The sequence below is a fragment of the Prionailurus bengalensis genome, chromosome A2 (assembly GCF_016509475.1).
Source record: "Prionailurus bengalensis isolate Pbe53 chromosome A2, Fcat_Pben_1.1_paternal_pri, whole genome shotgun sequence".
NCBI classification, from domain to species: domain Eukaryota; kingdom Metazoa; phylum Chordata; class Mammalia; order Carnivora; family Felidae; genus Prionailurus; species Prionailurus bengalensis.
Genome location: NC_057348.1, coordinates 13712934 through 13740528, shown reverse-complemented (window position 1 = coordinate 13740528; position 27595 = coordinate 13712934). Strand labels below are relative to the sequence as shown.

Here is a 27595-nt window from a genome sequence, read left to right as displayed (position 1 = left end):
TTAATGTTTATTTATTTTTGAGAGAAAGCGAGCGAGCAGGAGAGGGGCGGAGAGAGAGGGAGACACAGAATCCGAAGCGGGCTCCAGGCTCCGAGCTGTCAGCACAGAGCCCAAGGCGGGGCTCGAACCCACGAACCGTGAGATCATGACCTGAGCCGAAGTCGGACGCTTAATCACCTGAGCCACCCAGGCCCCCTTGTTCTGTGTAATTTAAGCCGCCTCCTGTTGATAAGCATTTGGGTGGTTTTCAGTTCTTACTCTTCTTCAACAATACAGTGATGAACATCCTTGAACATCCTTCCTTTTTTTTTAAAATTTATTTTTGGGACAGAGAGAGACAGAGCATGAACGGGGGAGGGGCAGAGAGAGAGGGAGACACAGAATCGGAAACAGGCTCCAGGCTCCGAGCCGTCAGCCCAGAGCCCGACGCGGGGCTCGAACTCCCGGACCGCGAGATCGTGACCTGGCTGAAGTCGGACGCTTGACCGACGGCGCCCCCCAGGCGCCCTTGAACATCCTTCTTTATGCACTTGTAACTGACCCCCTAGGAATCACCTTTTTGGCTATCTCTAGCTGTTTTGCTTATATGTACAAAATAACATTAGGGGCTCCTGGGTGGCTCAGTCCGTTAAGTGTCCAACTCTTGATTTCAGCTCAGGTCACGATCTCACAGTCATTAGATTGAGCCCTGCGTCACGCTCCGTGCTGATAGCATGGAGCCTGCTTGGGATTCTCTCTGTCCCCCTCTGCCCCTCCCCTGCTCGCACGCACTCTTTCTCTCTCCGTCTCTCAAAATAAACAAACATTAAAAAACCCCGAATAGCACTAGCATGAACTTCTCTGTCCATTCATCTTTGTGGAATTAAAGGTCTTTGATTTTTGTTTTGAGATGCTAGGGCTTGGGGATTTTGTCTGTCTGCTTTTTAACATTTCTTCTCATGTTGGTCTTGAGGTCAGAGCCAGCCCAGGGCAGTGTTGCTGCACGTTGCATGAGATGAAGGGCTGAATGAAGGCTGCTTCCTCTTACAAGTTGGCTTCTGAGATTGCACCTTCTCCTCCTGCTCCTTCTCCAACTCTATGGCCCTTCAAGGTATGCAGATGGCTGGGAAAAGAAATCTGGCTGCTCCCACCAGATGGCAGGGGTGTGGGGGGGCTTCTGCCAGACAAGTGTATTATGCTCCAGGTTACGCATCAGGGCTGCTTGGCAATATCCCAACTCCCTCTGAACCAAGGTACTTCTGAAAACCGCAGTCACCCCCTCGTCCTTATGCTCATCCTTCCATCTGTCATTGATCTACCCATCATCTACGAGTCACCCACCACCTATTCTCTGATCCATCCAGCCATCAGTCTACCTCCTGTTCATTGATCTCTTCAATTCCTTCAGTTCTCTTCATTCATACGCCCATTTATCTACTCAGATTTCATCCATCCACTACTCATTCGTCTACCCATCCGTCCATTCCTCCCTCCTTCTCTCTCCCCATCCATCCACCCATCCATCCATCCATCTATCCGCTTATCCATCCATCCATCCATCCATCCATCCATGTGTCCATTTCCTTATTTGTTGATCTGTTGATCAATTCATTCATCAATTTCATTTACTGATTTATTCTTCCACACAACCCTTTATCCATCTTTCCAACCCACTCACCATTCATTTATCCAGATTTATCCCTTCCGTATCTAGTCATTCGTCCACCTATCTGCCCAACTTCCAATCCACTCAACCACTCATTTATTAATGTAGCCACCCACCCGACACTCACCTGCTCGCAGCCTGAAACCAGGCCCTGTGACCGAGATGGGGACTCAGAAATGACTCAGACTTGGTTCTAGCCTTCTAGGAATTCATAGTAAATGGGGAGAGGCAAAAAATAACACACACACACACACACACACACCCCAGAAATTTTCCAAAATAGTGTGATCAGTGCTATATTCACACTATGTTCCAGATATAAAGGAAGTTCAAAAAGCAAGAAGGTGGTTGGACATTTAACCGAGCGGGTGCACTGTGCCAGCATTGAAGTGGCCACAGGATGATGAGGGAGACATAGGTACCAAAGGCCACCGCGGTAGGTGGCCAGGAGAAAGAGGGCTTGCAAAGGAGAGGAGGAAGATTGTGAGGTGCCAAGAACAGGAAGAGGTAGGTCCTGGAGTGCTTGCTGCAGCAAGGAGACCTCTTGCCTGCATGACCCCACTCCCTGACCACCTACCTCCTTGCCACCCTTCACAGGCAGAGCTGACCTGCTCAAGAAGAAAGACAATGCAGCAAGCAACGCAGCCCCAGTTATCACCCAATGGGCAGAGCTTGTACCAGCCCCAGTCCGACCCCAATCTCCAAGACAAAGCACGGACACTGCGTCCAAAACCTCAGCATGAGCCACTTGGTTCCAAGGAGAGCCTTCCGCAAGATCTGGACAAGGACAAGAAGGCGACTCGTCACATCCCACGCCTCCGGGCTGTGGTTGAGAGCCAGGCCTTCAAGAACATCCTGGTAGATGAGATGGACATGATGCTGTCCCGTGCAGCCACCCTCATCCAAGCCAACTGGAGAGGCTACCGGCTCCGGCAAAAGCTGATCTCCCAGATGATGGCAGCCAAGGCCATCCAGGAGGCCTGGCGACACTTCAACACCAAGCGTCTCCTCCGGTCTGGCAAGTCGGTGGAGAGAAAAGTGAGCGTGGAGGAGGGGGACATCCCTTACCACCCCCCCCAGCAGGTGCGGTTCCAGCATCCAGGAGAGAGCAAGTCCCCTCTGGCTCAGCCCATCATGGTGAGCAAAGAGACCCAGTTCCCTTCCTCTGACAGCCTGGCTGCCTGCACCCACCAGCTGGTCCTCCTGCAGACCCAGAGTACTCCACAGCCTGGCATACGGGTCCCTTGTACCATTGGAGGCCCCAACGTCACCTTCCTACCACACCAGACCGTTGCCATCAGACTTCCATGTCCAGTGAGTCTAGATGCAAAGTGCCGCCCATGCCTGCTGACAAGAACCGTCAGAAATTCCTGCCTTGTCCCTGTAGGGGACACAGTGAAGACCAAGCAAGTAACTGCCAGAGCCAGCAAGTCGGGAGCCTCCGGGCCACCACCACCTGTCAGGTATGCCCCGGCAGTTCACGGATCACTCAAGACCCAGACCCAGGACCACATGGAAGCAGAGGTCTTCAAAGCCCCACCCCAGACAGGCCCAGCACCTGTGATAACCAAGACCCCGCCCCAGCCGTGTGTAGTGCCCATGGGAACAGTAGCCAAGGCCCCACCCCAGATGTACCCAGCGGCCCGGATGACCAAGACCCCACTCCAGTCTTGCCTGACAGCCATGATGAACAAGACCCCACCCCAGCCATGCTCGACGCCCACGGCAACAATAACCAAGACCCCACCCCAGATGTACCAGGTAGGCCCGGTGGCCAAGGCCTCACCCCAGGCATGCCCGGTGGCTGCAGTGGCTAAGACTTCACCCCAGACATCCCAGCCAGCCACAGTGACCAAGACCCCATTACAGTCTTGCTTGGCAGCCATGGTGAACAAGACCCCACCCCAGCCATCCCCAGCAGCCCCGGTATCCAAGACCCCAACCCAGATGCGAGCAACAGCCTCGATAACCAACCCTTCACCCCAGACACGACCGGCAGCCATGATGGCCAAGATCTCACCACAGATATGCCTGTTAGCCTCAATGATCAAGCCCCCAACCCAGACACGCCCTGTGGCCGCAATGACCAAGACTCCGCCCCAGACATGCCCAGTGCCGGCGATGGCCAAGGCACCTCCCCAGACCCGTCTGGCGGCCATGGTCACCAAAACCCCAGCCCAATTCCGCTCGGTGGCTGCCATCATCAGGACCCTGTGCCTGCCACCTCCAACAGCTGGAAATCTGAAGTCTTCACCTCCAGCAGCAGCGGCAGCCGGAGTTCCCAACACCTCATCCCACACATATCTGAACGGACCAAAGGCCAAGGCTGTGGTGGATGCAAAGCAGACAACAGGGATGGTCAAGATCTCATCCCGCTCATCCTTGCCTGAGGGAAAGGTCAAATACTTTCCCCCACCACATCTGGGGGCTGGGACTCCCAAGGTTCCAGCCAGGCCTCCTTTAGAAGCTGAAAAACTCAAGACCTTCTCCCAGAAACAGGTGAAAACGGAAACAGTATCCAACACCAGTTTGGCCGTTGAAACGCCCAGGGCTTCGCCATGGGCAAAAGTGACTGAGGACAGGAACAAGTCCTCATTACAGACACACCTGAGGACCGATGTTATGAAGGTTCAATCCCAGGTGTATGTGCCTGTAGAAACAGCTGTGGTCCTACCCCGGGGCGAGCCGGCCACATGTCCGGCCAAGGCCGCGGGAACATGTCTGGCCAAAGCTCTGCCCCAGGAACGGCTGGCCACATGTTCAACCACAGCCTCGTCCCAGGGACAGCTGCTTGCTGAATTGACCGCGACTCTGCCCCAGGCACATCTGGGCACATGTCTGTCCAAGACCCTACCCCAGGCACATCCATCCACCAAGCTGACCAAGGCCCTGTCCCAGGGACATCCACCTGCTGAGCTGACCGCAGCTGAGGCTCAGTCACATCTGGGCCCATGTCCGTCCAAGGCCCTGTCCCAGGCACGTCCATCTGCCAGGCTGACCAAGACCCCATCCTTTGCACATCTGGGCACATGTCTGACCAAAGCACAGTCCCAGGCACATCTGGCCACAGGAGCAGTAAAGGTCCAATCTCAAGCACATCTGCCTACTGGGCTGACCAAGGTGCACTCCCAGGCCCAGCTGGTCACGGAAGCAGCCAAGTGCCTCTATGGAACCCACCAACCTGCTGAGCTCAGCAGCAAGACCCAGTCGCAGCCGCTCTTGGCTGGGTTCAGGGCCTCCTCCCAGCCTTGTCATCACGTTGGTGCCCTTGGCACTCTGCCCCGAGCCAAGCCAGAGGACAGACTGACCCGGATCCAGCCCCACAGCCATGCACAGGGCAAAGCCACCCAGGGCCCATGCCAGGGGTCCTCCGAGACCCAGAGCATGCTGATGCCCCTGTCGGCATCTGCCAGACACCCCACGTGCAACATTGAATCCTGGGGTGACAGTGGAGCCACCCGGGCCCAGCCGTCGATGGCCGGCCCAGCCACACCCTGCCAGGAAGAGCTGGCAGCCTCCCAGCTCGCCTCCCTGTGTGCCGAGCTGGCCGCCGAGCTGGGCTCCCAGGAGGACCTCCGTGCCCTGCTGGCGAAAGCCCTCTCCCAGGGGCAAGTGAGGGCAGCCCTGAACCAGGCCCTGACAAAGAAAGTCCTGGGTGCCACGATGACCAAGGCCCTGCCCCAGGGCATGCTGGGCACAGCGCTGATGAAAGTGCTGTCCTGGGGTGAGCTGGGCATTGCCCTGTCCCGCACCCTGACCCCCACTGAGCTCCGGGCAAAACTCACTAAGGCCAAGCAGGGCGAACTGGCGGGCGTGCTCAGCAAGGCGCTGACGGAGGAGGAGTGGGCAGCCCTGAGCCAGGCCCTGTGTCAGGGGGAGCTGGGCGCGGTCCTGAGCCAGTCTTTGTCTCAGGCAGCCCTGAGGACCGGAGTTGTCCTCCCCAAGGCCACCTCGCAAACAGCAGGAAGCAGGATGACTGTGATGCCGACCCCAGTGGAGGTGGGGAGCCCATCAGCTGCGTGGGGGCCCACCCTAGGCCCCGTGAGACCACAGCCCAGCAAGGTCAGGGTTCCCCAGGATGGGGCCTGGGAGGGCTTCTTCACAGGCAGGCCTGCCGGGTTCTTAGCAGAGATGGGGGATGGGGCCATGCTCGGGGGGTCACCCTGCTCGTCGGTGGTCTCCACGGGTGCCTCCCTAGCTAGTAGAGTGATCACCACTGTTCATCAGTACCCCCTAATTGCTGCCCTGGACCCCACTCCATCACGGGAGATGGGGCCCAGCAGGGACTCCTCCTCAAACCTGTATCTGAATCCTGAGGTCAGTGAGGAAACTGTGTGCCTCCCCCCAGCAGCCGGTGAATTGGCATCGGATCTCAACCCCGTGGAGAGCGACACGGGCCCCGATTTGCCCAGGCCACCCCTCCTGCAGCTGCCCCCCAGTCTGTGGCAGCCGCTCATTGCCAACGGTGTGGGCCCAAGCACCAGCCAGCCGTCAGTGGCCGGTGGCACAGCCCAGAGCTCCCATAAGCCACATGTCAGCAGGGTGGCCCCACATCCGTGGGCCTCGTCGAGGGAGGGCAGGGTGGCCCCGGCTATGCCTCCCCGCACTGTGGGTGGCGGGAAGACCTCCCACTCCCACCGGTGTGTCGCTGCCTATGGGGGATCCGTTTGTTGGTGTCGGCCCTCCGGGGTCGTCAAGGTGCCTCCCGGCGTATACCGGTCATCGGCTACCAAAGTTCCACGACAGCCATCTGTGGTCCGTGAGGACGCCGTGCAGAAAACTCAGTCCTCAAATCACAAACGGGCCTCCCCGGACCCTAGGGAGAGAATCGGCAAGGCGACCTCAGGTCCACAGAGGGCTGCCGCTGTGAGCAAAGCATCCCTAGCCCAACCACAGACTCCCAAGGCCTGTGACATAAGCCTAGGTCTCTTGCCTGGCTCCGCGGCTCCCGGTCATCGCTGGGCACTCAAGACTCAGGTAGATCCCAGTGTGTTCCAAGCGTCCCCAGGCAGTAGGTTGGCCCACCCCCTGCCTGGTACAGCCATCCCTCGACAGGAGAGGAAGCGGACCGAGGGTACCATTTCCAGTGGGCACTGCCCACGGGAGCAAGTGACTGGCCGTATACTCAATGAACTGGTGGCCGGTTTGCCACAGGGTCTGGACAATGACCTGTCCGGAAGCCTGTCCCCAGACTCCACAGACTGTGGCCCGAATGTGAGTAATTCCCAGAGCTCATTGCCCAGCTGTAGTTCACTCAGCCTTTCCACCATGTCTGTGACCAGTCTGACTGCTATCAACCTGGCAGAGGAGGAGTCCTTGGAGGCCAGCTTGGATAGGGACATCCGGGTAGATGCCCTCCTCTCTGGAGAGGCCGAGGGGGGGCCTCAGGGGCCTGGAGACAAGGAAGAAACTAGGGAGGTGAGCTGGCCACACACGACTCCAAACCTCCACCACCCTCCCTCTGCGAGTTCAGAGCCGATGCCCATTCTGCACCACAGTTCGGTGTCCGGTCATGTGACCTTGAGTGTCCACTGGGGCTCAGATGATCCGGATGAGAGGGCTGTGTCTTCAGGCCAAAGCTCCATGGATCTGAAGAAGAGCTTGTCCCAGAAATCCTATAGAACAGGACTGACCAGAAGTGTGTCTTTGGGTAATGTGGCCCCTACCGTGTATCAGCAGCCCTCTGGGGCCAGTAGATTAACCTCAAGCCTCTCCCTGCCATCAGTAGCAGATAACATGGCTCCAAACCCGCAACAGCCATTTATAGTCAGTAGGGTCACCCCCAGCCTATCTGAATCGTCTATGACTACTAAGGTCACCCCCAGCCTAGCCCAGCCATCTGTGACAGGTGGGGTGGCCCCCAACATGGACCAGGCATCTGTGGCCAGTAGGGTGACTCCCAACCTAGCCCAGCCATCTGTGACAGGTGGGGTGGCCCCCAACATAGACCAGGCATCTGTGACCGGTAAGGTGGCCCCCAGCCTAGCCCAGCCACCTGGGACTAGTGGGGTGGCTCCCAATTTAGCCCAGGCGTCTGTGACCAGTAGCGTGGCCCCCAGCCTAGCTCAGCCGTCTGTGACCGGTGGGGTGGCCCCCAACTTAGCCCAGCCATCTATAACCAGTAGGGTGGCCCCCAGCCTAGCCCAGCCATCTATGACCGGTGGGGTGGCCCCCAGCCTATCCGAGGCATCTGTGACCGGTAGGGTGGCCCCCAGCCTAGCCCAGCCATCTGTGACCAGTGGGGTGGCCCCCAGCCTAGCCCAGCCATCTATGACTGCTGGGGTAGCCCCCAGCCTAGCCCAGCCATCTGTGACTGGTGGGACAGCTTCCAACTTAGCCCAGGCATCTGTGACCGGTAACGTGGCCCCCAGCCTAGCCCAGCCATCTATTACTAGTGGGGTGGCCCTCAACCTAGCCCAACCATCTGTGACTGGTGCCGTGGCCCCCAAACTAGCCCAGCCATCTGTGACTGGTAGGGTGGCCTCCATACTAGCCCAGCTATCTGTGACTAGTGGGACAGCTCCCAACTTAGCCCAGGCATCAGTGATCAGTGTCGTGGCCCCCAGCCTGGCTCAGTCATCTGTGACTAGTGTAGTGGCCCCCAACCTAGCAAGGCCATCTTTGACTAGTGTGGTGGCCCCCAACCTAGCCCAGGCATCCATGACTGGTGGGGTGGCCCCCAGCCTAGCCCAGCCATCTGTGACCAGTGGGGTGGCCCCCAACCTAGCCCGGCCATCTGTGACTAGTGTGGTGGCCCCCAGCCTAGCCCGGCCATCCGTGACTGGTGGGGTGGCCCCCAGCCTAGCCCAGCCACCTGTGACCAGTGGGGTGGCCTCCAACCTAGCCCAGCCATCTATGACTAGTGTGGTGGCCCCCAGCATAGCCCAGCCATCTATGACTAGTGGGGTGGCTCCCAATCTAGCCCAACCATCTGTGACTGGTGCTATGGCCCCCAACCTAGCCCAGCCATCTATGACTGGTAGGGTGGTCCCCAGACTAGCCCAGCCATCCGTGACCAGTGGAGTGGCAAATCTAGCCCAGGCATCAGTGATCAGTGGGGTGGCCCCCAGCCTAGCCCAGCCATCTGTGACCAGTGGGGTGTCCCCCAACCTAGCCCAGCCATCTATGACTAGTGCCATGGCCCCCAACCTAGCCCAGGCATCTTTGACCAGTGGGGTGGCCCCCAGCCTAACCCAGCCACCTGTGACCAGTGTGGTGACCTCCAGCCTAGCCCAGCCATCTGTGACTGGTAGGGTGGCCCCCAACCTAGCCCAGCCATCTATGACTAGTGTGATGGCCCCCAGCCCAGCCCAGCCATCTGTGACCAGTGGAGTGGCCTCCAACCTAGCCCAGCCACCTGTGACCAGTGTGGTGACCTCCAGCCTAGCCCAGCCATCTGTGACCAGTGGGATGGCCCCCAACCTAATGCAGGCATCTGTGACCGGTAGAATGGCCCCCAGCCTAACACCGCTACCTATGACTGGTGGGATGGCCCCCAGCCTAGCCCAGCCATCTGTGACCAGTGGAGTGGCCTCCAACCTAGCCCAGCCACCTGTGACCAGTGTGGTGACCTCCAGCCTAGCCCAGCCATCTGTGACCAGTGGGATGGCCCCCAACCTAATGCAGGCATCTGTGACCGGTAGAATGGCCCCCAGCCTCACACCGCTACCTATGACTGGTGGGGTGGCCCCCAGCCTAGCCCAGCCATCTGTGACCAGTGGGGTGGCCCCCAGCCTAGCCCAGGCACCTGTGGCCAGTAGGGAGCCCCTCAGCCTGTTCCAACCATCTGTAATGAGTGGTAGGGGCTGTGCAGTTGGTCAGTCAAGTCGGCCCCCTAAAGTGGGTTCAAATCTACCATCATCAAGGGTGAATGCCGTGGCCCCGAGTCGGCGTCATCCATCGGTTGTGACCGAAGTCCCCCCGAGTGCATCATATCCATCTGGGACCAGCAGCATGGGTCAAGGTCTGAGCCAGCCATCTGTGACCCCTGGGGTGGACCCATGTCAAGATCCTGTAATGGTTAGTGGGGTGGCCTCACACCCCCAGGCCCCTGAGTTCAGTGAGGTGTCCCTTGAATATCATCAGCCGTTCAGTGTCAGGGGGAGGTGCCCAATGTGTAGGACAGCACATTCTGCTGTTGCTGGTTCAGCCCCAAACCTCTACCGGGTGCCTGTGGCGAGTGGAGAGGACTCTTGTCTAGACCAGGGAGCCGGTATATCTCCAGGGGCTCTGTTCAGGGGCATGGCTACCAGCATGTCCCCAGGTGCCATGGCTGCCGGCATGTTCCCAAATACGTCTCGGGGGACCCCGGCTGCTGGTATGTTCCTAAGTGTGTGTCCGGGACCTGTGTGTCCAGGCATCGCAGGGAGTGTGTGCCAGAGAAGTGCGGTAACTGGTGTGGGCCCAGACCAGTTTCAGGTGGCCAGTGGGACGACCCCCACTGCATCCCCGGGCTCTGTGGCAGGTGTCCCTTTGGTTCGTGAACAAGCCTCAGAGGCGGGTCCTGGTTTCTCCCAGGCTTCAGTGCCCAACAGATGGGGTAGGAATCCATTCAAGTTTTCCCAGGCCAGCGTGGCCCCCAGTATGTCTCCGGTCAGTGTCGATCTCCCAACACCTTTGAACCACCAGCATTCTTCTATGTCCACAATTGTGGCACCAGGTTACCAACAAGCAAACGCTGTCAGCCAGGAGCCTCTGATGGGCACAGACAGTGGCCTGGTGCCAGGTTCTATAGCCAATAGGATGGCCACAGCTATGGCCCCAGGTGCTGTGGCCAGTGGTGTGGCCCCCAGCCTTCCTCCTGGGTCTGTGATCAGAGGTGTGGGCCAAAGCCTGCCTCCGGGGCCCGTGATCAGTGACGTGCCTCCCCACCTTCCACCAGGTTATGTGGTCAGTGGTGTAGCTCAAACCCTTCCCCCAGGGTCTGTGATCTATGGTATCAGCCATAGCCTTCCCCCAGGATCCGTGATCAGGGGCATGGGCCAGGGTCTTCCTCCAGATCCCATGGCCAGTGCTGTGGCCCAGAGCTTTCCTCTGGGTTCTGTGGCCAGTGGCATGACCAGGACCCTGTGTCCAGGTTCTGTGGCCCCCAGTCTGATTGCAGCGTCTGGAGCTGGTGGGATGAGGCAAAGCCTCCCTGTAAGATGCGCAGTTAGTTTCACTGCTCCGAGCCTTGTCCCAGGTTCAGTGGCGAGTGAGGTGGCCCCAAATGTCTCCCCTGAGTCTGTGGCCTCTATTATGGTTCCAGCATCTATGGCTGGGGGGCTGAATGGGGGCCTGGTTCTGGGGTCCAGGGCTAGCGCAGCTGGCCTGTCCCCCACAGTCAGAAATGTGGCCCAGAGCCTTCCCCAGGGGTCCATGCTGATCGGGATCACTCCCCGTCCTTACTACGGATCCCTGGCTGGGGAAGGGTCTATAGCCCCCTTCCAAGCATCTCGTGCCATTGGCCTGGCTCAACTTCATCCCCGGGCTGGGGAAGCTAGTGGCACAACCTGGAGGGTGCACCAAAGGCCCACGGTTCTACAAAGAGCCTCACAGTTGAGCCACGCTCTTGGGATGATGCCATTTGAGACCACAGATGACCAGGTCATGATGAAGCCAGAGGACCTGGAGAAGGCTCTGTCCCAGGCGTCCGAATCCAGTGGGGAGTCCATAGTCGAGGAAACCCCATGGATGCCCCATAGCCTCCCGTCAACTGACATCAACCACAGCCTCCAGGTCCTTCCCAACGGTCAAAAGCCATTGTTGGAGGAGGTGGTTCCCAGTGAAACCAAGTCGCTGACCAGTGGCATGGCCCCTGTCCCTCCCCAGGCCCTGAGTGTGGCCAAGCACTGGAGGGCAGGTGGCGTCACTGCAGCTCTGCAGCAGGGGTCAGCAACCACTTGGGGGGCCCCCAATTCCCGCTTTGTGACAACTAGCAGGGTCCCCAGTGTGCACATGGAGTCTGTCAGAGCTACCGGGGCCCCTTTGGCTCATCAACGGGCAACAGCGGCTCATGGGTCCCAGAGCCCCTCGGTGGCTCTCATTGTGCCTCAGAACCCCTTCGTGGATCACGTGCCCCAGAGCCACGCCCACGAGGCGGGGGCTTCTACCATAGTCGCAGGGTCACCCAAGCTGGCCCATGGCAGCACTATAACATTCAGTTTGCACCCAGGGTCGGTAGCTGGGATGGGGACCCCCAGGACTTCCCAGAGGTCAGGGGCCGCCAGGGTGGCCTCACATGTGCCGCTTTATCTGCCCAGGGTGAGTGGGGTGGCATCTGGTGGGTTCCAGACAGAAGCTGTCCCCAGAACACACGAGAAGCCAGCGTCTGGGGATCCGGCTCAGACCAGCCACAAATTTCTTGGCTCTAGAAAATCCTATAGGTCCATGCCTGGTAGTCTTGTGTCAGAAATGCTAGATGATAAGGTAGCCAGGATCGTGCCCTCACGTGACGTGCGAGAGCAGGCCCACAGGTCCTCATGGCGAAGTCCCGAACACCTCCCGGCTACGCCACCAGCCATAACACCAATCATGCGTACTGAGGCGACACACGACACGGGCATCCCTGGGCTGCACCCAGAGATTCGGAGGGTGTCTCTGGGCTATGAGTCTTCACCTGGCGGTTCCCGGAGGCCCCTTTTAACCCAGGAGCCAACATGGGGGTCTCGGGATTTCCAGAGCGCTGTGGCTCCTACAGATAGTCCTAGGGCACTCCTGACTCCCGCTGTACTCCAGGGCCCCGCAGACGCCGTCAGAGCTGGTGGCCAAGCGCGGAACTCTGCCGTCCCCAGTGGAGCCGTCCGGCCCGTGGACGGCGCAGTGACCCCTGGTGGCCCGTGGGAGCCGGCCAGGGCTTCTGTGCCGGGGGACACTGTGGGCAGAGAGGCAGCGGTGAATCCCAGGCAGCCGGGGAAGCTGATGGCATCGATGCAGACCGTGGAGAAGATAATCATCCGCGCTGTGGTCGTTATCCAGGCGCGCACACGTGGCTACCTGGCACGCCGCTCCATCAAAGCGTGGCACCAGTGGGCCGTCATCATCCAGGCCGCCTGGCGTGGCTACCGTGTGCGGCGGGACCTGGCCCGGCTCTCCAGAGCTGCCACCGTCATCCAGGCCGTGTGGCGGGGCTTCTGTATCCGCCGGGGCCAAACCCCGCCAGCGTTGCTCCAGGGCGTGTGGGCCGAGATGGGCGGCAGGACCGGGTGGACCTCTGACCACCGCTGCTTCCAGTCCTGTCAGCCGCACGTCTGCCCCCTCTGCCAGTCCCTGAGTCCCAGGGTGGGGAGCCCGCCCAGTGTGGTGATGCTCGTGGGTTCCAGCCCCCGCACGTGCCACACGTGTGGCCACACCCTGCCTACTCGGGTGGTGCACGGCATGGGCCGGGGCGCCAGAGTCCAGGCAGGCGTCCCATGGGGCTCTGGCACCCAGACAACCCCCGGGAGCCCCCAGCAGTCCCGTCGCCAGAATGAGGCAGCCGCGACCATCCAGTCGGCGTGGAGGGGCTTCAGCGCACGCCGCCAGCTGAGGCAGAAGCAGGTGGCAGCCAAGACGCTTCAAGCCACCTGGCGCGGCCATCACACTCGGGCCACCCTCACCACGGATGCGCTCTTGGGACCAGCAGCATGGGACGATCCGCAGTATATGCAGTGGCCGGGTGTCTAGGACATTGACTGACTGGTGGGGGGACACCAGGAGAGGGGCAATGTGGCTCTTAGGGTCTAGTGAATAAAGCCCTCCACAGCCTGAGTCTTGGTCCACCTGTGCTCGTGGGGGTGTCTTGGGTGTGGTTGGGGTGGGGTGGGGGGGAATTGAGAGGCTCTGGAACATCTTGGATGGGAGGGGCCCCAAAGCTTCCAACCATGCAGTCGGCACCTGGGTTCTGCAGCCGGGAGAGGGACCCTAAATCTTTTCTAGAGGTCAGGGCCGACAGGGTGGCCTCACATACGTCACCGTGTCTATCCGTGGCTAATGGAGGGGAGTCCAGTCAGTTCCAGATGGAAGCGGTCCCCAGCACATTCCAGAAGCCAGTGTCCGGGGACCTGGTCTAGAATGGCCACCATGAGTTCCCTGCCCCTAGAAAATCCTACGGGCGTATGCATGGGTGCCCCCTTCAGGAAATGCTAGGAGTTTCCAGCCGCTTCCCGATTGGGCTTGGTGAGAGAGCGAGCCAGACAGACCCACCCAGGCTGTTGGGGCAGGAACCGGGCAGAGGGAGAGAGTGAGGGGGCTGCCCCAGAGGGGGGCGGCCCGGACAGAGGACAGCATGCGGGGCGGGGACAGCATGGATTTAGGGCCGCTACCGAGGGGGCCACAGAGTTGAGGGGATAGGAAGAGTTGGACGGCTTCAGGGTCATGGTCCAGGTGGGGTTTGTAGGAGAGGCGGGGGGTCCAGGTGGAGAGGGCGGCAGGAATGGCTCCCCCGGGGAACAGTAGCCCAGAGGCCCTGTGTCCTGAGGCCCCACCTCTGCCCCACCTGTGCCCAGCCCCACGCGCCGCAGGCAGGGGGCGCGTGCGCGTGCGCGTGCGCGTGCCACACACCTGGGCCGAGCCCGCCTTTCGCCCTCCCTGCCCTGGAATGGCGGGCTCCCAGCTGCCCTCGCCACTTCTGCCGCTGTCTCTGGTGCTGCTGCTGGGGAATCCCTCCCTTGCCCCTGTCGCCTCTAGAGGTAAGAACAGGTGACAAGGAGGCCTGGCTTTCGGGAAGCTGGAGGGGGGGGCGTATGGTTCAGGAACACACTTGGCTTCTGGATCCCTCCTTCAGGCCACCCCCCCACCCCCAGCCTTCCCCCAACACGTGAAGGGCCGCTCCTCTCAGAAGCAAAGTGGGACACTGCCACTCTGCTGCTGATCTGAACCAGCAAGAGGCTGGTGGGGGCCTCCATACCCAGTTTGAGGTTCTGTTTCAAACCTCAGTTTCTTGTAGCCCCCAAGGGGAGAGGAGTGAGGGCCCCAGGGCCATAGTGGGGGGCACGTGCGGGCTCACTTCCTGGTCACTAAGCATTGATGGCTCCCAGGAGAGGTTCTTGGCCCCTGACTTGATTTCCTTCTGCCGCCCTGTAAGACGGTCCCCGGGCTGCAGAAGAGTTGAACCCGCAGCCTTCCCCCCCAAGCCCTCCTTGTCCCACCGAGTCATGGCTCTCTCTGACCCATGCCCCGGCCTCAGCCCTAGAACGTCCAGAACGGAGGCCACCACGCCCGGGATTCCCACTGCGGGCAAGGGCTTCACTCAGAAGGCACCACATGTATCCCCATTGCAGAGCTCAGGAAACTGAGGCTTAGGCGAGGCGAGTCTCCCAGCTGTGCCAGGCCCAGAGTAGAACCAGATGCCTTGGCTCTTGCCAGCCTCCTGGTCTAGGGCACTCCGGGCAAAGCAAACTCCCGGCACAGTGCCTGGATCCAATTTCACTTCACCTTCTGGTCAGCTCTCTGGCAGCTCAGGAGCACCTGTCTACTCTGTCCCCGGCACTCAGCAGAGCTTGTGTCGTCCTCCACCTCCTCTTTCAAGCACTGGCTTTCCTCGGTTGACTTTAAAACGTTCAGCTCCCTTGGGGCACCTGGGCGGCTTAGTCAGTTAAGGGTCCGACTCTTGAAGGGTCATGAGTTCAAGCCCCTCTCTTCCCCCCGCGCCCCTACCCCTTGGGCTCTTTGCTGCATGTGAAGCCTACTTAAAAAAAAAAAAAAAAAAGTTCAGCTCCCCAGAGTTCTGGCTTGGCTTGGGGTCCACTGTGGCCCTGAGTCATCTTCATTTCAGCAGAAATACCTCAAAAATGATGATAGGAAGCAGTTTGGGGAGGCTGGCCTCTTCATCCTTGACTCCTTGGTGGTCCTTAAGGGGCCCTCTTCCCACCTTCCCAGTCACCTGGGGCCAGGTTCCCAACCATTCTGAGCCTTAGTCCCCCATCTGTAAAATGGGAATGAAGTCAGGCCAGTGCACCACGCCTCTGCTAGACTTCTCTGGCATCCCACAGAGCCTGGGAGCCTGGACAGAGAAGTAGGGGTCCGTGTGTAGACCCAGCCCCCTCCTGGCGCCTGAGGTTATTTCCGCATTTTTGCTGCCGGAGGTGAGGTGAGGGAGGAAGCACAAAGATTCGCCCGGGGCAGAGTAGGTAGGGTGGGGCAAGGAGCCGTTGATGAACGAGCTCACAAGCAGCTAAGGTGCCTAGCAGCCTGGAACTAGAAAGTCCTTGTGGGACGTGGCCCACAAAATATTCACCCACCCTCATTCTAGCTCCTGGGCTCAGTGCCTGGGATGGGGTAGGAGCCAGGGAGTGGCCGGAACAGAGCAGGGTAATTTCCAGAGCCCCAAACCACGGATTGTTCCCAGAGCCAGAGACCTCAGAACCAACCTCTCATTTAAGACTCTGAGTTTAGCCTTGGGGACCTTCCAGGTACCTGATGAAGAAGATTAGGGCTGATCCTCCCTGGGGGCTCGGAGGCGGATCTGTGCACCTGACCACCCACTATGTGCCAAACCTGTGTGAGCGCTCAGAGGCTCGACTTACACTTTACACAGGAAGAAACTGAGTCCCAGAAGGTTTAGAAGGGTTCCCCAGGGTCGCCTGGCTGGCTCAGTTGGTGGAGCATGAGACTCCTGGTCTCGGGGTGGTGATTTCAAGCCCCACATTGAGGATAGACTTGAAAAAAAGAAAGAAAGAAAGAAAGAAAGAAAGAAAGAAAGAAAGAAAGAAAGGAAGAAAGAAAGAAAGAAAGAAAAGAAAGAAAGAGAAAAGAAAGGAAGAAAGAAAGAAAGAGAAGGAAGGAGGGAAGGAAAAAAGAAAGAGAAGGGAAAGAAGGAAGAAAGAAGGAAAAAAAGAAAGAAGGAAAGAGAAAGAAAAGAAAGAAGGAAAAAGAAAGAAAAGAAAGAAAAAGAAGGAAAAGGAAAGAGGGAAGAAAGAAAGAAACAGAAAAGAAAGGAAGAAAAAAGAAAGGAAAGGAAGGAGGGAAAGAAAGAAAAGAAGAGAAAAGAAAAGAAAAAAGAGTTCCCCAGCTGGCTGGGTTGCAGCCATTCCCTATATACCGAGGGCCTTTCGAGCCCCGAAGCAAGAGTGGGGGCGGGGAGGGCCCCACCCGGGCTGTAACTTTGGCTGTAGAACTTCAGACAAGGGCGCCTCCCGCTTCCCACGGAGCACTCACGTGGTTCGCCAAGTCCTCCAGGTCTCCCGAGAGGCAGGCGTTTACCATCTGGGATAACGGGGAGACCTCCGGAGAGGGGCTGGGGCTGAGGCCACACCCCCTTGTCCCTAACCACCCCCTCCCTGCCCCCTCAGGGAGTTTTCCCTCCAGTGTTATTTTTTTCCGTGCTCTTGGCGAGCAGGACGGAGAACCGAGCTTCCCAGCTACGGCTCCTCCAGCTCGGTGGAAACCACCGGCCGCTACTATCCACAGCAGCACGTCGAGTGTAGAGGCAGACTTGTTAAAAGGCAAAGTTCGGCAGGAACAAATCCGAAGACCTAAACGGCTTTATTAATGATTCGTGAATTGGGCAGCGTCCCATTTTAGCAGATAGAAAGGAGCTCCGGGGAGCTGTACAAAATGGAAGGCTTTTATAGGCAGAAGGGGGTGGGGGAAGAGAAAGGCAGTTCCCAGCAAAGAGTGGATTGTTTCAGGCAAGTTTACCTTCCTTTGCGAGAAAGCAGAGGAGGGCATCTAGGAGACAGATTATCTCATAAGTGCTGACCAGCTAATTCCAGATTGACGGGGTAAAGGTCCCACTCCTGGGCGGGGCGGAATCTGCGATTAGATTAGGTATTAAGTCTTGGTTTGTTGATATGGGGCTTAGCACAAGTGACTCCATTTTGGGCGTGTTTCTCTTTTTACAGACTCCAACGTCCAGGTCCGCATCCCTATTCCAAAGCCCAACTCCTCAAATTCAAGGGCAACCCCCACCAGCTCCACAAATCTGGGGTTGGAGCCCATCTCCTCCCCACAACCAGAAACGGCCACCCACCCCAGTTCTGGCTCCCCGGGTTCAGAGCTTACCCCTACCTCCCACTCGAGCCCCCCAAGCTCCCCCACCTTGACCTTGCCTTGGAGCTCCACTTCTCCCAGCTCGAGACCAGAGCCCTCTTCCATGCCCTCAGCCAGCACTGACGGGACCTCTGTGTCCTCTGGCTCTGGTGAGTACTGGAGGTTTGGGGGTTGGGGAAATGGTTGGGGGTAGCAGGGTGCAGTTCTGGGATTAGCCACCAGGGAGAGACACAGACCTGAGAATGTGTGGATCAGGGCTTCTTACTCTATGGGGTATCACCTAAAGCCGCTCACACCTTCTTTCTTCTATGCACATTTATTAAGCACCTAGTGTGTACCAGGTCCTGTGATACAGGGAGACAGGTTATAAGTAAATTATTGATTTGTTTATAAAAGAACAAGATAAGCACGATAAGGGGTCAGAATGTGAATACAAGTGTATTGAAATTTGTTTTAAACTTTTAACTGTTAAGTAATTTCTACCCCCAGTGTGGGGCTCAAACTCACGACCCGGAGATCAAGAGTCCCGTACTAGGATTGACATTTTTAGTTTTTAAAAATTTATTTATTGGGGCGCCTGGGTGGCGCAGTCGGTTAAGCGTCCGACTTCAGCCAGGTCACAATCTCGCGGTCCGTGAGTTCGAGCCCCGCGTCGGGCTCTGGGCTGATGGCTCAGAGCCTGGAGCCTGTTTCCGATTCTGTGTCTCCCTCTCTCTCTGCCCCTCCCCCGTTCATGCTCTGTCTCTCTCTGTCCCAAAAATAAATAAACGTTGAAAAAAAATTTTTTTTTTAATTTATTTATTTTGAGAAAGAGAGGAGGAGCAGGGAGAGGGGCAGAGAGAGAAGGAGAGAGAGAGAATCCTAGCAGGCTCTGTGCTGTCAGCCCAGAGCCCGATGTGGGGCTTGAACTCACAAACCATGAGATCAAGAGTCAGATGCTTAACCGACTGAGCCATCCAGGCACCCCTAGGATTGAATTAAAAAAAAATTTTTTTTTCTTTTTTAACATTTATTTCTTTTTGAGAGACAGAGTGTGAGGCGGGGGAGGGGCAGAGAGAAAGAGAGAGAGAGAGGGAGACACAGAATCCAAAGCAGGCTCCAGGCTCCAAGCTGTCAGCACAGAGCCCGACGTGGGGCTTGAACTCATGACCTGTGAGATTATCACCTGAGCGAAAGTCGGACGCCTAACCGACTGAGCCACCCAGGCGCCCCTAGGATTGAAATTTTTAAAGAACGGTTAGCAAATGTCTCAGTTTAAAGGAGGTGAAGGAGGCAGTCACACAGGTATCTAGCCGGAGAGCAGCCCGGGTAGCTGGCACGGCCCATGAAAAGGTCCTGAGGTAGGACTGTGCCTGGCACATCTGAGGGCCAGTGACAGGGTTGGGACCGACCGAGTGAGTGGGGTGGATGAGTGGGGATACTGGTGGCAGCAGGGAGGGTAGGGTAGTTGCAGAGCATGGCCAGACAGGGCCCTGGGGGTTCAGTAGAAGCCAAGCATTTCTAGGGGGTCTAGAAAAAAAAAAAGTCATTCAGAACAGTGTGTTGTCTCGAATGTCCAAAGAACAGCGTGACACAAAGTATAATGACCTGCCTGAAGTCCTAGGATGGAAACCCAACCTCACAAAGGCTCAAATTTTGCAGGCATCATCAGAACGTCGCTGCATTTGGGAACAGAATCCTAGATTTGCTTTTTCTCACTTGGCAAGAACTCCTGAGAGTCCCCAACGAGGGCAGCAAAAAACACAGAGCACTGAACGAGTTCCTTACAGACAAATGGTTTTCAAAAGGGAAAGGAGAAAATCGTGCTTTAAAAAAAGTTACAGGGGCGCCTGCGTGGCTCAGTTGGTTGAGCGTCCAACTTCCGCTCAGGTCACGATCTCATGGTTTGGGAGTTCGAGCCCCGCGTCTGGCTCTGTGCTGACAGTTCAGAGCCCGCGGCCTGTTTCAGATTCTGTGTCTCCCTCTTTCTCTGCCCCTCCCCTGCTCACGCTCTGTCTCTCTCTCTTAAAAATAAATGAGCATTAAAAACATTGTTAAAAAACTATATTAAAAAAAAAAAGTTACAGCAGCAGGGCGCCTGGGTGGCTCAGTTGGTTGAGCGTCCGGCTCTTTTTTTTTTTTTAATTTTTTTTTTTCAACGTTTATTCATTTTTGGGACAGAGAGAGACAGAGCATGAACGGGGGAGGGGCAGAGAGAGAGGGAGACACAGAATCGGAAACAGGCTCCAGGCTCTGAGCCATCAGCCCAGAGCCCGACACGGGGCTCGAACTCATGGACCGCGAGAACGTGACCTGGCTGAAGTCGGACGCTCAACCGACTGCGCCACCCAGGCGCCCCTGAGCGTCCGACTCTTGATGTGTGCTCCGGTCATGGGTCTCTCAGTTTGAGAGTTCAAGCCCCGAGTCGGGCTCTGCGCTGACAGTGCAGAGCCTGCTTGGGGTTCTCTTTCTCTCTCTCTCTCTCTCTGCCCCTCCCACGCTCTCTCTCTCTCTCTCTCTCTCTCAAAATAAATAAATAAACTTAAAAGGAAGTCGCAGCAGCAACAGGAGAGGGAAGTGAGCACGGCTTCCTGGAAGGGATGTAGAAACACCCGGTGGGTGTTTCAGCCTTGGGAGGGGTGGGGTCCAGGGCTGACTCAGGCCTCCTCCCCTCAGCTCCAGGGGACACTGGGGCCCCCGAGTTGCACAGGAACCCAGGCGTGGTGGTGGCTGTGTGTCTGCTGGTGTCCGTCTTGCTCATCGGGTCTGTGCTAATGGCTGTGAGGCGTGGCCACCGTGGTGTGTCTGAGTTCTAGAAGCTGAATGAGATGTCCACGGTGAGGTGGGGGCTGGGCCGGAGGGATTGCCCTCCCAAGTCCCTGCTGCAGACCCTGCTCGTGCCTGAACGTTCTCTCGTGTGTGTTCCTCCCCCAGGAGACAGCGAGCCAAAGGTCCTCCTTTGCCCATCACCCACCAGAGTGATCTCCGTGGGGCCAAGGGAGAAGGGGGCTTGGACGGGGTAGAGCACCTGGGGAGGGGCTAGGCTTGCCAGAATAAAGCCTTTGTGTTCCTCTGTGGCCTCCCGAGTCATGGACTGCTGTGACGAACGCTTCTGAGTGTCTACTATGTGCTGGGCTCATAGTGGGGACCATTTCTCCACCCTCGTGGGGCCCACAGTCTCAAATATGGGGACAGACAATAGCCAGGGAATCAAATGACATCACTTCAGGTGGTGAAGAGGGTCACGGAGTCACAGACTGGGGTTGTGGCCGAATCACAAGGGCCCTTGCGTCCAGGTTTCCTGAGAGGGCGGTGAGGGGTGGTGGGAAGGAGCCACCCTGGAGAAAGCTGGGAGGGGATCCCAGGAAACAGGCACAGCAAATGCAAATGTCCTGCGGTAGGAAGAACTCGCGACGTTTGGGAAACAACACGGAAGTAAGTGAAGTCGGAGCAGGATAAGGGAGACGTGAGTGGGGGCCGCGCTGGCTGTGCGAAGGAGTGTGTGTCTTAGAATGGAAAGATTTTACCAGCTCAGACCAGCTTTACATCACGGGGGAGTTTCCAGCCAGGAAGTTCCAGAATCTAGTAGGTCCTTCCAGTCTTGAGGCGGACAAAGCAGCAGGGGGAGAAGGCTCTCCAGGAGGCAGGCACGGCCTGTGCAAAGGCTTGGGGGCAGGAAGGCACCAGAAGCACACACAGAAAACATGGAGGCACAATGGCTCCCCCACCTCGGCCCTGCTTCCTGAGCCTGGGCCCCACTCTCTCCTCCCATTGTGCAGGAGGGAAAACGGTCCAGGGAGCGGCAGGCCTGGGGCTGGGACCTTTGGGGGGTCAGTGGGTTCTTCCTGCTTCCACCGACCCCATCCCCAGGACCATCCGGGCTTCTCTAGCCAGAGTGGGATATGGAGGCTCCAGGCTATGCCTTGGCCAGGACTCCGGCCTGGAGCTGCCCCCTCCAGGGGGCTGGGTTTACCAACCACAGAAGGCTGGGTTTACCCTTCTGTGAAATGGGTGGTGACAGAGGTGGGAGGTCAAGGTCACACAGCATTGGGGGGGGGGGTGAAGCCTGCCCCGGGGACAGGGTCATGCTCTAATGATTTTTGGGGGCAGAGGGACGGCAGGGCCTCCCCGGCAGGCGGCTGTTCTGGTGACACATTAACCTGCAGTAGCTCGAGAGGTGACAGCACCACACAAACCCCTTTCCTCTGGCCACAGCCCCTCCCACCCAACCCCGGGGGGGGGGGGGTGCTGGTTCCACTGAAGCTCCAGTCCCCGCTGTTTGTGAAGAGGGCATTGACCAGAGAGCGTCATCGATCTGCCTAGAGTGGCACAGCGTGGTGACCAGCTTTCCTGGAGCCTCCAGGGACCCCCCAGAGGGCCACCCCCAAACTCCCGAGGCCACACCTCATGGGCTATGCTGTGAAGCATGTGTCCCAGACCCTGAGCGGGTAAAATCTTTCCATTCTTACTCAAATCTGCACCTCTCTCTGTCTCTCCCTATCTGTCTCTTTTTGTCTCTGTGTGTCTCTCCCTTTCTTTCTCTCTTTCTCTTTCTTTGGCTCTTCATGTTTCCATCTCTCTGTCTCTCTTACAAACACAGGAACAATTAAACCTAACACCCCACCCTCCCTGAACCTACCTCCCCCTTCACACACACATACACTTGGTCACACTCCATGTTGGGAACAACCCCACACTCTCCCCCGTCACTCTGCCTGCCACCCCCTGGCTCTGTCCTCAGGGTGGTATATGGGTGTGTCCTGTCTGAGCCTGGCACTCAGACAGTTAAGGGGTTCCGCCGGGATGGGGGGGGGACCCTGAGCCGCCCACTTGGGCAGGTCCAGTCCTCCCTTCCTCCGCTCCCAGGGAGGTCACGGGACTCAGGCAGGACTCAGCGGTGGCAGTGGGTGCCAGGCCTGCCCGGGGCCTAGCAGGGCCTTGTGTGAGTTTGGGGAGTTCTCAGCCAGTGGACTTGGGTCCCTGAATCCATCAGAGCTGGGCTGGGAGCTGAATGGTCCCCCATGGGGCCCGGGGCCAGGGGACTTCTTCCCGAAGGTCCTTATGCTCCAAGGCTGCTGACCCTGGCACGGAGGGAGCAGGAGGCTTGGGGAGTGTGCGTAGGCATCGGGGCCTGCTGTCCCTGGATAGGGGCCCCCGCAGAGTTCTGGGGGGGGGTGTCCCACATTGGCGCCTGTGGTGTGGCCCGGGCTACCTTGATTGAGTATCTGCGGGCTCTGAGAGAGGGTACAGGGTGTGGGATGAGCCCCCTGTCTGGGGGGAGTCTCACAGGGGTACGGCTGGGCTCTCGGGGCCTCAGGGATCTCACATCTGTCTCCCCGGGCTCAGAGATGCCTGCAGGATGAGGCGCAGCGGGACAGCACTGTCCTTCCTGCTCAGTGAGGTGAGTGGGGGCTGGGGGCTGGGGGGCGGGCTGTCCAGGCCGTCGGGGAGGGGGTCACAGTATGTCCCCTACTGGAAACACCCAGAGTTGCCTGGGGGCCCACTGACAGATAGGGAAACCGAGGTCCAGAGAGGCCACTAGGAGTCTGGGATGCAATCCAGGTGTCCAGCCCAGGGCCGCAGCCAGTGCCTTTAGGAGCAGGAGACCAGTAGAGGAGGAGGGAGCAGCAGGGAGCCTTGGGGTCTGGATGCGAGGTTTTGACTGCCCAAGGGAAGGAGGCCTGGGCGCCCTCAGTCCAGGGAGGCTAGGAGGTCACACCTTAGGGACGGGGCCAACGACCTCATTCTGGGAAACTGAGGTAGTATGCAGAGAACCCAGCACGGGCTGACTTTGAATCCCAGGCTGATCACCAAGGCCTGAGTGACTGATAAACTGGAACTCTGTTTGCTTATATTAAAAAAAAGGGCGGGGGCTAAAATTGTGTGGTTTGAGAGAGGTCCCCTGTGGTTTGAGCTGGTCCCCTGCAGCAGGCAAGGTCCCGCATGCCTTAACTCATTTATCCACAGCCCAGCTGTCTATGCAAGGAGAATAAGGATGAGGGTAGTCCCAGTTTGCAGATGAGGAAACTGAGGCACAGAGAGGCTATCCCTCCCTCAAAGTGAGTGGCCAACTGAGATTTGAACCTGGGCCTTCGGGACCCTTGTCTGCACCCTGAACCCCACTGCTGAGCCCCCCAATGTTTCTACCACCCAAGATCCTCCCGTTCCTCCTTTTTTTTTTTTAATGTTTTTATTTATTTTTGAGACAGAGAGAGACAGAGAATGAGCAGGGGAGGGGCAGAGAGAGAGGGAGACACAGAATCGGAAGCAGGCTCCGGGCTCTGAGCTGTCAGCGCAGAGCCTGTTGTGGGGCTTGAACTCACAAACCGACTAAGAAAAAGAATAGGATTTGGGGATGGGTCCAGTGGGAATGACACTGCAGGCTGGGCAGGAAGGGCATCTCCCAGGAGGTGACATTTAAGTTGAATAAATGAAAACAAGCAGCCAGCCTTGAGGGAGAGCTGGGGGAAGGGCGTTCCCTGCAGAGGGCAGAGCACGTGTAAAGGTCCTGAGGCAGGTTTAGGTGGGGTTGGGACCAGCTGAGCTACGGGGAGATGGAGGAAGGTGAGAGGCAGCTGTGGGTAGGGCCTGGGGCAGGTGGGGTCCCAGGGGCTTCTGAGAATTTGCTCTGGGGGTGCTGGGAACCACGGGACAGTAGGGAGCAGGCGAGAGACAGATTGGCAGGACTCGGGGCTTGCAGCCAGGGCTGGCTCATATCGAGATCTTGAGCACAGGCAAGAAAGACAGCTTCTCGGCCTCCCTCCAAGCCCTTCCCCCTCCTCCCCCGAGGCTTTCTGTCCCCTTGCCAGCCTCTCAACAGGGAAAGCAATTAGTCTGGAGTGGCAGTTTGATTCATGCTGCGGCTGAGAGGCCAGGAGGGCCGTCCCCTCTCCAGCCTACAGCTCTGAGAGTGCCCCACTCTTGCCCCAGCCCTGGTCCAGACGGGGGAAGGTCAACCACTCCCCACAGGGCCTGTCTTTCCTGTTTTACCCTAAAACCAGCCTGGCCCCCCACAAGCCCAGACCCAAACATCCAGCCGCCTCAGCTGGCTTCCCCTGGGAGGGTCACATGATATTTAAACCAAGCCCTAATTATCATACTCCCCACCCCACCCCCACCCCCGCCAATCTTCCCCGTCCAGGTGGCCCCACCCACCCAGGTAACTATGTGGCTATTGGTTATCCGGTAAAGGACTGGTCACCCATCATAACCATGATGTACCTTTGAATCCCCTTGAACATCCATGGCCATGGCCCATCTCTCAGCCTCCAAAACATATCCCAAATCCACCCGTGGGCCCCACCATGATCCTGACCTACTGAGATGCTGCCCCAGCCTTTACCCTGCCCCCGACCGTCCCTTTGCCCTGAGATCAACACAGGAGGCTTTTATTTATTTATTTATTTTTAACGTTTTGTTTATTTTTGAGACAGAGAGAGACAGAGCATGAACGGGGGAGGGGCAGAGAGAGAGGGAGACACAGAATCAGAACCAGGCTCCGGGCTCTGAGCCGTCAGCCCAGAGCCTGATGTGGGGCTCGAACTCACGGACCGCGAGATCGTGACCTGAGCTGAAGTCGGACGCTTAACCGACTGCGCCACCCAGGCGCCCCAACACAGGAGGCTTCTTAAAATGATAAAGCAACTCACATCCCTCAGAAGTTCTCAGTCCACTCCCATAATCAACTCCCAACTCCTCATCCCACCCCCGAGCCTCTGTATCAACCCCCCACCCACTCATCTCCCACACTCCACTCCAGCCCCTCTGCTGTTCCTCAAACCCGCCAGCTCAGTCGTACCTCAGGGGCTTTGCACATGCTGTTCCCTGTGCCTGGTATGCTTTTGCTCTAGCTTTCTCCTGGATAGCTCCCACTTCTTTCAGATCTCAGTTCAAAGTTGCCTCTTCAGAGCGGCCCCTAACTACGCCTGAGCAACATTATCCGTCCCCCTCACCCCATCACTCTCCAGGCTATGACACAGTTTAATTTTCTTTCTAGCACAATGGGAACTTTTCTTTTCCTTTTTTTTTTTTTGAATGAATAAATGAGTGAGTATGAATGTGGGCAGGTGGTTTCTCCATCTGGAACCGAGCTTCCCCAAGAAGAAAATGGCCAGGTGACGTCCCAGTGGGCTTCCTGTTCTGGGAGGGGCCCAATGCATCCACACACCCCACCCTCTGCTTTCTCTGCACATCCTCCCGGCTACCACAAAACCTCCCAGGGGAGGCCTAGTGCTGAACACTTAGATTTCTACATTAGAATTCAGGTGCTCCTGGGAGAGGGTTATGCTCATATGGGGTTGGAAGTGAGGGGACCGGTTAAGTATCCTGGGTCCTAGAAGATCAGATCTGTGCAAAGAGCTTAGTGGGGCTGCGGGGGGGGGGGGGGCGCGGAGCTGAGCAGCCCCTGGCTCTGTGACTCTCAGCCAGTCATTTCCTCTTCCTCCGTGAAGAAATAAATGCCCTGCAGAAACATGGCTTATAGAGGCGCAACTGATGTGTGTTCCTCGTACCTTCTTTCCTGCTTCCCCTTGCCCTAGCTCTGGCCCTGATGTGCCATATTGTCTTGGACCTCGGTTTTCCTATGTGCATGTCTGATTGTCGAGATAGACTAATTGGTGAGGCTTAGTGGCAGAGCAGGAGAAGGCTGGGCTGCCCCTCTGAGCTCCACCTCTCCCACATCCCATTTACTCCTTTGATCCCCCAGCGCGTGAGTGCGTGCGCGCACACACACACACACACCCACCCAAGGCTGTGAATTCCAAGACCTGGAGTCAGCACCACTGACAGGTCTCAGACTGTGACTGGAGCATGTGGGCCTGTCCTTTTAGTATCAACACCGCCAAATGATTGGTATCACTTTCATCCCATTTCACAGATGGGAACACTGAGGCATGCTTTCCCCTACACCACGTGGCATGGGGTGAAGCCAGTTCTGTTGGGCAGGAAAGCCCACCCTTGCTGATTCATCAGTTCGTTCTGATTCTGTTTGATTTTCAAATGTCTCAAGTGTTTCCTCAGGACATGCTTGCCAACACCCTCTCGTCTAATTTCCCCTGTTCAGTTCTTCCTTCAGGAAATGAGGCACCACAGCTCCGAATTCAGGATTTATTTGCCAACAGCAAACGTGGGCATTTTCTTCACCTCTGAGCCTCAGTTTCCTTGTTTGTAAAGTGGGGATGATGGGGAGGGGGTGCCTGGCTGGCACATGCGAGCCGCATGCGATCTCGATCTCGGGGTTGTGAATTTGGCTCTAGAGACCCACATTGGGTCTAGAGCTTATTTTAAAAAATAAAATCTCTAAAAATTTTTTTTTTCAAATAAAATGAGAATAATGGTCTATATACCAGCCCTGTTGTGCCCTTGTGAACTAACCCGTGAGGGATCCTTAGAACAGCACCTACGCGCAGTGAGTGTGCAAGAAAGGTTAGCTATTGGGATTGTTGTTATTCACTTGTCCATGTGCGGCATGTTTTATTTTTATGTTTTAATGAAAAATATAATGTGATAGAAAACCACTAGAGTATTCTTATATTAAATAGCAGTATATATTATAGAATGTTATCAGTAATAAATATACTTACTATGTACTAATTGATTAATAAATAAATATTGCTGCAACCCCCACTGTGGGCCAGGACCACTCATATTCTGCGGGTCTGAGATCCACACGCCCATTTCGTGGATGAGGAAACTGAGACTCAGAGATGTAAATTCACTCAGGGAGAAAGTAGGACTGAGATACGGCTCTCTGGTCTAGTCCAGGAATCTGGGTGAGGGCATCTCAGACTCTCCTCACGGTCCCCTGGGCCCCGGAGAGGCACCTGGCCTGGGAACTTGCTGACGTCTCACCACTGTCTCCCCAGAGGGTCCGAGAGTCGGTGGATTCTGGCTTGGCTCCCATAAGCCCCCTTGGCAGTGGTCTCGTCCGGAGACGATTCTCAGGGACCCCATTGCTGCCGCCGCTGTCAAGCCGCCTTGGAACCCCTGGAGAGGGTGAGCCCAGTGCCCGTGTGGTGTTCACCA

The 27595-nt window shown here is 57.3% G+C and overlaps 2 protein-coding genes across 3 annotated transcripts; both read left to right on the top strand.

The window, feature by feature from the left end:
- Positions 1-963: 963 nt before the first annotated feature.
- Positions 964-13372, top strand: IQCN (IQ motif containing N). The gene is given in 4 exon segments (XM_043587017.1): positions 964-1090; positions 2243-2331; positions 2333-4469; positions 4587-13372. Coding segments are annotated over 4 exon segments (10941 nt in total). The 5' UTR covers positions 964-1077; the 3' UTR covers positions 13289-13372.
- Positions 13373-14021: 649 nt separating this feature from the next.
- LOC122487097 (putative uncharacterized protein DDB_G0290521) lies at positions 14022-20649 on the top strand. 2 transcript variants are annotated; one of them, XM_043587052.1, is made up of 4 exons: positions 14022-14292; positions 17446-17742; positions 20249-20409; positions 20507-20649. In XM_043587052.1, the coding sequence occupies exons 1-3, from the start codon at positions 14037-14039 to the stop codon at positions 20386-20388; spliced, it is 693 nt and encodes a 230-aa protein (XP_043442987.1). In that variant the 5' UTR covers positions 14022-14036; the 3' UTR covers positions 20389-20409; positions 20507-20649. The 2 variants fall into 2 exon arrangements, with proteins under 2 accessions (XP_043442987.1, XP_043442988.1); XM_043587053.1 differs by lacking the exon at positions 20249-20409.
- Positions 20650-27595: the final 6946 nt, after the last annotated feature.

What these genes read in the sequence shown, in the direction of transcription:
- LOC122487097 (XM_043587052.1), top strand. Translation starts at nt 14,037, where the DNA reads ATGGCTCCCCCGGGGAACAGTAGCCCAGAGGCCCTGTGTCCTGAGGCC. An exon ending in TGCCCCTGTCGCCTCTAGAG is followed by an intron (nt 14,293 to 17,445) that starts GTAAGAACAGGT and finishes CTCTTTTTACAG; the next exon opens with ACTCCAACGTCCAGGTCCGC. An exon ending in CTCTGTGTCCTCTGGCTCTG is followed by an intron (nt 17,743 to 20,248) that starts GTGAGTACTGGA and finishes TCCTCCCCTCAG; the next exon opens with CTCCAGGGGACACTGGGGCC.